The 9496-nt window shown below is 55.7% G+C and overlaps 1 protein-coding gene across 1 annotated transcript; it reads right to left on the minus strand.

Moving 5' to 3' along the window:
• Positions 1–2375: 2375 nt before the first annotated feature.
• SHISA2 (shisa family member 2) lies at positions 2376–7921 on the minus strand. Its single transcript, XM_074915204.1, has 2 exons — positions 7514–7921; positions 2376–5492 (listed from the first exon to the last, which is right to left on the minus strand). The coding sequence occupies exons 1-2, from the start codon at positions 7815–7817 to the stop codon at positions 4939–4941; spliced, it is 858 nt and encodes a 285-aa protein (XP_074771305.1). The 5' UTR covers positions 7818–7921; the 3' UTR covers positions 2376–4938.
• Between the last annotated feature and the right edge of the window lie 1575 nt (positions 7922–9496).

The raw sequence follows: 9496 nt of genomic DNA on the forward strand, positions 1-9496 counted from the left end.
TGGAGAGGAAAGAAGAGCCCAACAAGACCAAAAGCAAAGAGCAAATCAGATATTTTGAAAGGGAGGTGCTGAGGTTAATGTGCTGAGCTGGGACCCAAACCCCAGCTTGCTCTCCTGGGGCTGCTTAAGGGCCACATTTAAGCAACGGCCTCTAATTGCACCAAGCTTCACTTTCCGCTAATAAACGTGGCCATGGTTGGTAACAGCTGTACAGGGGCACACAAACCTTGTGCTAATGGGGAGAAACGGGCTTTGTCCTCTGCTCATGCCCAGATAATAGGTAAGACATTTCCAAGCCTTTCTCCGTGTGTGTTGCGAGGGGCCCGTGTTGCTGGTGGTGGTTCTGTGCTGTCCCCTGCACAGCTCAGTGCTCTGGGCACTGTGGGTCAGCCGGGCCCCGTCCCGCTTTGAGCCAGGGCGGGTGGGTGCAGGCACGGCCTCGGGGCAGGGCTGGCTGAGCCCTTTGGGATTGCCCACAGCTGCCCTGGGCGACCACCCTGCCCACTGATCCCCATGCGAGGACACCAGCAGCGCGATGGTGTGTGCTATGGGCAAACCAGTGCCAGCCCAGCATGTGTATGTTTTGCTGGCTTCTCCCCACCGTCGTTACTGCTTACCACCATGCACATCTCTGGCACAGCACTGAACACTTCAGTGCCTTAAATAGGTAGCAATGTATTCAGAAACAGGCACTGAAAAAGTACACCATACACTTTAAACTGCAACTGAGCAAGAACATAAATTTAAGGGGTGTAAACAGCAGGAACAAAGAGGAATTGTTTAGGGCAGTCTGGGAAGATGGGACTGCTAATGGGATGAAATTGAGCAAGCAAAAAGGCATACGGCCTCTCAGGGCAGGTTTCCTGAGCCATGCGTCATCCTGCACCGGGCTGCATGACCCACCACGGAGACCCCCATGGGGAGGACTCGGCCAGGGCTGCAGGATGGGTGAAGTGACTGCAGGAGTGTTTCCATCACTTCATACAGCCATATAACGCTAAAAATGTATTTACGGGCCACACAGCAGGTTCAGAAGCGTGTCTGTGATTTTTTAATCCTCAGATTCTAGCTCTTGCATTATAAAGAAAAGGAGAAGACCAGCTCTCCTGTGGAGCAGATGCATGTTCATTAGCAGGACCCAAGAGCCCATCCCTGGGCTGCCGTGGCACAGTACTTCTCAGCAGCACTGCCCCGGGGTTTTCCATATTACACGTGGGACTACTTCTGAGTTGCAACTAAAGAGACCCTGGTCTCAACTAGCACTGTAGCCTATAAGAAGTAAATAAATGCATCTTTCCTAGCCACAACTTGTGCTTGCTCAGAGTTTATCAGCACCAGTTTCCACATGCCATCCATAGTCACAATGTGCAGCAGGAAAAAGCCTACCCTCTTGACCAAGGGAAAAAAAAAAAAAACTGCCAAGGAAAAAAAAAAAAACAACCCAAAAGACATAAAAATACAATAAAAAGCTCTGACAGCAACTATTGGCCTCTCCTGCTGTGGAGTGCTCATCACCTCAGCACATCTGCTCTAAGCCGTGGCTGACCCCTTCCTTCCCTGCCAGCTTTCTGATTCTAGCCCTGCTCCTTCGCCTCCCCCAGCCGCCAGGAAGCCATGGCGTTTTGGGACATGCTGTGTACAGACTGACCAAGGCTATGTTTTTCACAGACTTTTCTTTCCTATTTATTTGAGTCATAAACACGCAGATCTGACAAGGCGCAATTTCCCATCTGTGCCCTTGGCGCTGCCCCGCCTGCCTGCCTGGCCTTGCAGCGCAGCATCGGCAGCGCCGGTGCCATCACTGGCAGCAGGAGGGAGCAAACACGGGAAAGTGAAGCGGGCTCGTCCCAGACTGAGTTATGCCCCTGGCACAATGGGGGTTTGGGTTTTGTTTCACTTACAAGGATGGAGTTTGCTCAGGTGAGAGGGTCCCCATGCAGAGGAAGGTGGGAACAGTACGGGCACTTAAGACAGTTACGCTCTCAAAACATGTAGCTGGTAACTGTGAATCCAAGTTAAATCACAAATCCTCTGCAAACATCATTTGCTGCAGAGTATTTGGCATTATGTGGAAAGCGGGAGCCTGCTGGGGCCGTGGGCTCTGCCCATCCTCCTCCCAGGGCTGCTCCCCAACCATCCCTGTGGCCACTGGGACATGAGCGGTCCCTAGCTCACCTGATGCTCAGACGCCCTCTCCCTGCCCCCCTTCCCTCCAAACAAGCCCCCTCAGACACACCCCACAGGGACACAGCGTTCAGCCATTAAGTTGTTGTTTTTACTGTTATTCTTTAAAAACATAGCCCAAAATCCTGCTTTTTGCCTGGATCTGGAGAAGCATTAACTGAAGAAAAAAACTGTAACAAAGCAAACAAAACCAAAGTCACACCATAAAGTATTTATTAAGAAACAAAGGGGGCTTTTTTCTTCATTTGTAAGAAACACTTTAAAGCAAGTGCCCTTTCAGAGATTTAAAAGCTATATCAAATAGTAACATTGGTTTTACATTATTGTACATGACATTAAAAAAAAAAACCACCACATCTCACAAACTTCCTTTTATTACAACTCAGGTTTCTTTGCCTTCAGTTGTAAATTAATTTCTACAGACTTAAATTTAACTTATTCTTTTTTTTTTTTTTTTTTTTTTTTTCCAAAACAAGTAAACAATATACAAAGAGATTCACCTGAATTCATAGGTCAGAGGAGGTGTCCTTGCCAGGGCATGTGCAAGGCAGGCAGTGCGTGCTGGCGGGGGGGATGGGGGAGAGCTGACGGTTCACAGTTGGGAAAGCTCCTGACCGCGTGGCTGGGTTTGCTGTCCGGCCACGCAGTAACAGGCTGGGCCTCACCTGGGGCCAAGCACCTCCAGCTCCTGCCAAAGCCACCAGCAGCTGGAGGCATCCAAGCCCCCGTGCCTGATGCCAGCTCACATTTGGAAGGTCAGCATAACCAAGCTGCAATGTGGGCAGGTAGAAACCTAAATCCCCACAAGACCCGAGTGCAGCTTGGGTCCTTCAAAAGCCTGGCAGCACCCAGCTCCGGCACACCTACAGCCTTTGAAGCCCCCCGAGCACTGGGCAGGGCAGAGCAGCAGCCCGAGGCCTCCAGCAGCCAGTTGCTGCCTTGCCGGAGCCGCCCAGCTGGCAGGAGGGGAAGCCAGGTCTCCTAAGCCAAGCTTTCTGTCCAGGTCCTACATGCTAAATGGGCGATCGCAGCCAGGAACAGCAGATCTGGGATAAATTACTTATTCATTTTCCTGTTTCAGTGGTCAAAGATTTTCTGCCCGCTGCAGACTGCCCGTGTGTGGCATGTTCACAAGTAAACCATTGGATTTGGCAATGCTTCTAAACGGATGTGTAATTTAAAAACAGACATACAAAAAAATAGTAGTATCACAGTTATTGCTACATACTGATGCAGTATCAGACAAGAAGAAACCTTTCATCAGCTCTGGTTTGGTTACAGTAATTGCCCGGTTTTGGTTTATGCCCTCAGTCTTCTGTTGTGGTGCTTTGGCTGAAGAACAAATGGATGGCAATGCAGACTCTAATTTTTTTTTAAACTTAAATAGTTTGTTGCATCCAGGGTGATGATATATTACAAACAGCACAGTCTGATTATTCCTAGCACACTGTTGCCTCTTCAACCTGGAGTTTTTCCCCAGATGAAGCAAAGCAAGACGGAGCCAGCAGCTCCAGTGCAAAGTGTCCATCCCCCAGCATCACACCACCTCCCTGACCCCCACGGCACCATGGGGAGCCGCAAGCACCATCATCCTTTGGTTGGGCATTTTTCCTTATTTTTAAATACAGCTGTGCCTTCCTAGTCCCCTGCCCCACAGCTAAGGAAGAAAAAAGGATGGGTGCCAAACCTCCACCAGCCCCCCCACATCCAGGTTGGGGTGGCTTTGTGTGACACCCCCCACCACAGAGGAGGGCTGGGGACTCACCGTGGGCTGGAGGGGGGACAAAGCCCTTTTTCCTATGGTCAGACTCAATCACAAGCAGGGTTTGGGGCTGACAGCTTCACGCACATTCTCATGAGTTTACTGTTTCATAGGAAGTGAGGTTAAATCAGGCGTGTTTGGAGTCACAGTACGACCTTTCTCTGCAAAGGCAGTTCCAGCTCAGATGCTGCTAGCTGTACCAAAAGCTTTGCTGAGCATCAGGAAGAGCAAGCACCTCGTACCCTGTTTTTAGTAAAAAGTTCACAAAAATAAAGTTTGTGCAAGCCACTACTGGGTCCTGATCTTGAGGCAAAACCGAATTAAGAAGGGTTTCAAGTGCACTGGAAGGAAGAGCCAAATAATTCACACTCTTCTAATTCCTATATAAATACCAGGGACAAGGAAAATCAGTCTTTGCAAGACTAAGCCTCTTGTGGTATTTCACCCCAAACCGGGGGTGCGTAAGAAACCATGGGGGCTGGTACCAGCACGCAGCGATTGCACTGTTCGGCGCTCGGTTGTGATTGTCAGTAAAGCAACGGGAAATGTCATTAAGGAGCTGGGAGAGGAGAGAAGAGGTTTCTTAAGTACTGTGGTCTTGTACAGTGTAACAAAACCCTTTCTACGAATTAATTAGGCAAATACTTCTGACCATGTCATACCTGAAGGGCACTTAATGGCTCTGGCATTTATCTTGCAAGCACAGCGATCTGAAATACATATGCATTTTCAGCATAATCCTTCACCGCTGTAAATCATGCACTGGAATGAGAGTGTATCTGGCAACGTTAATTCAGAGATATCATCCTACAGTTTCTGGCAACGGACTCCGATGGAAATAAATGGTTTATAAACACTGTCTGACATGCATGGGCTTTTCAAAATTATTTACAAGTGATGTTCTGGGAGCTTCGTTCCGAGGAAGTATTTCTCCTCCGTTCAGTTTAGATATTAAAATCTGCTGGGTGGGGAGGGGGAGGAAGGCGTCAGCGCTACACAGTCACAGCTGGGTACATCTTCTGTTCGCTGTTGGTGTGTGGGTAGGGAGACTGGATCTGCCTGTAGCCGCTCTGCAAACCGTCGAGAAAGGGGGGCACCGGTGTCAGCGGCATCGAGTCGTGCTGCACAGCGTAGCCCACATACTGGGGGTGCAGGTACTGGCCCTGGTGCGGCACTATCTGGGTAGCCTGCTGGCAGTTCAGCACCGAGAAGTTCGTCGGCATGTTGACATAGACGTTATTCATGGTCCCTTCTGGCAAACAGCAGTTGGTCTGGGACCTGGTCGGCGGGGCTCTGGCCCCCGAGTTGGCGCTGGAGCTGGAGCTGGCGGCGGTGCTCGACTGGCGGGAGGAGGAGCCCCGGGAGGTGCTGGCACTTGGGATCATGGGGATCGTCTCCATCAGGCGGGTGCCCCCAGGGGCTCGGCTCTGCTGGGGCTCCTGCTTGGGCCGCAGGCATCTGCAGCAGCAAGCTGCCACCAGGGACCCCAAGATGATGAAGGCGACAAATACAGATCCAACAATAAGGAATGGCACGTAGATGGGCACTGCAACAGTGAAGAAAAGGTTGTCACTGGGGGCCAAGGAGAAACCTCAGCAGTTCCAGCAGGTCCCCCTCACCCCAGCCAAGTCCAGCCCCGCCCCCCCCCCCCAGGTCAATGCAGGGTGAACATTAAAAGCTATGTGTGCAGCCGAGCCTTTTACACAGGGAAGGTGAAAGGGCTGCTAAAACCAACGGCTGGAGTTTCCAAAAGCATCTTTAGAGTTATTAGCAGGGAGGAAAGCCCACAGCTCACACCTCGAGGGAGGATGTCTCACTCCCGTTGATGGTGGTCTAGTCCACATCAACCACCGCTCACCATCTGACCCGCTCTCCGACACGCCCCGCTACACATCAGGCAAGAGAATGCTGGGTATGAGCAGTGCTGTAGGGAGATACTTCGGGGACAGGATCCCTGCCCAGGGCTGAGAAGCAGAGGGATGATCAAACCCCGGTGTTGCAGCACATCCCTCCCCATCGCCATCCCTCTCTGGCTGCTGTCACCCCACAGGGCAGGGAGACAGCCAGGTAGTGACCAGGCAGCAGTCACAGGGGCTCTGCCACCCCGCAGCCCCGGGGACGAGCGTCTGGCTGCTCTGCGCTTCAGCCCTAGCTTTAGGCAGAAACCACGGGATGGGCAGTGGGGCACCAGCACTGCGCTCCAAAGCTTCAGGAGAGGAAGAGGAGCAGCACCACTCCTCACAAGGCTTAAAGAAGGGACATCAGGGCAGCAGGAGTGAGGGTGGTGCTTCAGTGGTGGGGTCAGGAGCGAACACTATCCTTGGAAGGACCTGGGCTCGTCGCTCTGCGCTCCCAGGGAAAAAGCTGTTTGCTCTGCCTCAGGAAGAAATCTGCATGGATACATCCAGGAGTAACAAGGGGAAGGTGCCTTCCTTCAGCGCTTCCGAACGCTCCAGACAACGTGCCTGAAACCTGGCAGCCCCGAGACTTGGGCAGGGCTGTGGACCTGCCTGACCCTGCCTGACCAGCGCTAACGCAGCCACCACCAACTATGTGCCTGGCACAGCAACCGCCCCTCCTGCGAGCTAACCAGTGCCAGCGCAGGGCGATGGCTCCCAGACCTGCTGAACAGTAAATATTAATCAAGAAAATTGTTAAGAAAAGTGACTCGTTCTCAGAACAGCAAAGGGGGATTATCTGTCCGCTCAAGTCAGAGTATGTCCTTGCATGTGATTACGCAGAGCTGGTTATGACCAAATGGCCACGTTTCTCCCATTTCTCCCAGAATTTTAGCGCTATTTAAACAAAAGGCTTGCAAAAATTGTCTCCAATTCCATGCTTGGCGCTACAGTAGCTCTTGAGCAGGTGTACGCACTTGCTACAGACTGTAACATGCAAGTTTTCCGAGAGTAAATCTGTCCCAATTATAACATCACTTCAGGCTACTTCTAGCACGTTCAGCATGTGTGGATGGCAGCAAGGGTGCGGGGAAGCCACCGAGTCTTTTTTTAAGCAGCAGCAGAAAGACTTGAGTTTATCCTTGAAATTCAATCTTGTAGAAAACAGTCCTAAGCAGGGGTATCTGAGCTGAAAGAACATAGACAATTAGAGTGGGGAGCGGCCAGAAGTAATTTTGAAATGTCACGTTGCTTTTTTTGTTTGGCTCCCATGGATCGTTTCATTTTTTTTCTTCCCTTTTTAACCGGGAGCGCGAGCGGGGCTGCGGAGCCAATTCGGCGCGGTGGCAGAGCCGACCACAGCTTGCCCGAGGCTGGGGGAAAGCGGTGTCACCTACTGCTAAAGAAGACAGGGCTGGACTTTCAAGTAACAGGGAGGAAAAAAGAAGGACCTAAGCGTGGGTGCTTCTCCCCGTTTATCAGCTGCCGGCGGGCTCGGCGGGCCCCACCTCCGTTCGTTCCGCCCCACGACTCGCCGGCGGAGGGAACGGGCGACACGGGGGAAGGAGCGGGCCAGCAGTTTGCCGCAAACCCGCGGCGGCTCCCCCGGAGCCACCGAGCCTCGGGGATCCCCCGGGGCCGTGCCGGGGCCGCGCCGGGGCCGCCTCACCTGCCGCGCCGTCGGGGCCGTCCTTGCCGGGGCGGCCCGGCTCGCCGCCGCCCTGCCGCCGGTCGTTGTCGCAGGCGCCCTGGTCGAGGCGCGCCTCCGCGCTGGAGCAGCAGTAGCGGAGGGCGCAGCTGCCGCAGCAGATGGTGGCGTCGCCGCCGTCGAAGCGCTCGGGGCACTGGAAGCCGTCCCGCCAGCCGCCCTGCCCGTCCAGCCAGCCGTGGCAGTACTCGCCGCTGGCCGCGGCCCCCGCCGGCAGCAGCCAGCCCAGCGCCGCCAGCAGCAGCCAGCACCGCCCGCCACGCATGGCGCCGCCGAGGGGGGCGGCGGGCGGGCGGCCGGTCGGTCAGAGCCCCCCCGCGCCGGGGCAGCGCCGCCCGGCGCCCCGGGGCATCCAGCCGCCGCGCCGCGGGGACTCTCGCCGCGGGTCCTGCCGCCGCCGCATGCCCGGAGCTGCACCGCGGGGGTGCGGAGCCGCCGCCGCCGCCGGGAGGGACCGGCCGAGCGGCGCGGGGAGAGGGGGCGGGGGACGGGCGGGCGGCGCCGCTACTCACTACTCCCTCCCCGCCGCCGCGCCGCGCCGGCCCGGCCTGAGCCCCGCGCCGCGCCCATGGGCGAAGGGAAGCGGCTGCGGTGGAACCCTCCGCCCGCCCGGGGGGCGCCGACCCGCCGCCGCCGCCGTGCGCCCCGTCCGGCGCCGCGCCCGGCACCGCCGCTGGGGTGGGGGGGCGCCGCGCCCCGCCCTTATAGGCAGCGGCGGCGCCCGAGCGCGCATGCGCCCGCCCCGCCCCTGCCCGACGGGGCGGCCCCGCGCCCCCTGCCCGCCGCGGGGGGGCGACGGACGGGACGGGACGGGACGGGACGGGACGGGACGGGACGGGACGGGACGGGACGGGACGGGACGGGACGGGACGCCGCCGTGAGCCCCGCGGGGGCTGCGGCCTCTCCCCGCTCCGCCGGGAGCTACGACCGAACCCCCCCCCGGCCCGGGAAAAGCCAGGGGGCAGCGCAAGGAAAGGCGAGGCGCAGGCCCGAGCTCCGGGGGAGTGAAGGAAGTTTCTTTTTTCTCCATAAAACTCCGCTCTCAGAACTTGCCCTAGAAGGGTTTTAGATCCTGCGACTAAGTCATTCCCCTGCAAGGAAGGTGACTGCAAAATTGCGTTTATTTCTCTCGTGCTTTCAAGCTTTTCATCTTCAAATTATTGTCTTTCACGAATAACATAGCAGTCCTCCACCCCCCCACCTTTTCAACTGCCTCTTTTGTTCTCGTTTCAGCCACCCTGAGACAGCTGCAGGCTTTCAGGGAGGCTTTAGTCTGGACCAGCCGATTCTGGTCAAATTACAGCCCAGGTAATTGCATTTTGCCCCCTCGGTTTCGCTGCTGCTCCCAGCGGGCTATTTCCCAGCCACGTCCCCCTCGCAGCTCAGCCCAGAGCCAGACCACGGCCAGGGCAGGGCGCAGAGGTGGTTCCCACATAGCTCCTGCCGTACCTCAGAGGATTTGTAACCTGTAGCAGCCAACCTTTGGAAAAGCTTATAGTTATCCAGATGAAAAGTGGGATTGCAGCGCGACAGGTTCTGCATGACCCGTATCAACCCAGCTGGACGGGCGAGAAGAAACTTGCAGGGATTTGAATGATGGATTTTGAGATGCTCCATCTCCAAACCTGGTTAGCAGCGACCCAGGGCTGGCGGCTCCAGCACACCGGGTTTGGGGTGAGGAGCACACCACAGGCAGTCGGGACTGAGGACGGATTTCACAGCCCAGAGCGCCCACTGCCCGAGACAGCCCCATGCTGGGGGGGGGGGGGGGGGGGGAGGGAACAGCAAGGGCAGGAGATCATCTGGGGAAGGAGTTAAAACCACGAGCTCCTGTCAGTGACCTGTTGGGGTGTCTGGCAGCCCCAAGTGACAGCACAGCAGCTGTTATAAATACCTACCTTCACAGAGGTCTTCTACAGATGATTTTCTTTAAATCTGTGTTGG

Source organism: Athene noctua, chromosome 1 (assembly GCF_965140245.1).
Source record: "Athene noctua chromosome 1, bAthNoc1.hap1.1, whole genome shotgun sequence".
NCBI classification, from domain to species: Eukaryota; Metazoa; Chordata; class Aves; order Strigiformes; family Strigidae; genus Athene; species Athene noctua.

Coding starts and splice junctions, on each gene's coding strand:
- SHISA2 (XM_074915204.1), bottom strand. CDS start 7,817: ATGCGTGGCGGGCGGTGCTGGCTGCTGCTGGCGGCGCTGGGCTGGCTG. Junction 5,493..7,513: donor CGGCCCCGACGGCGCGGCAG/GTGAGGCGGCCC, acceptor TCACTGTTGCAG/TGCCCATCTACGTGCCATTC.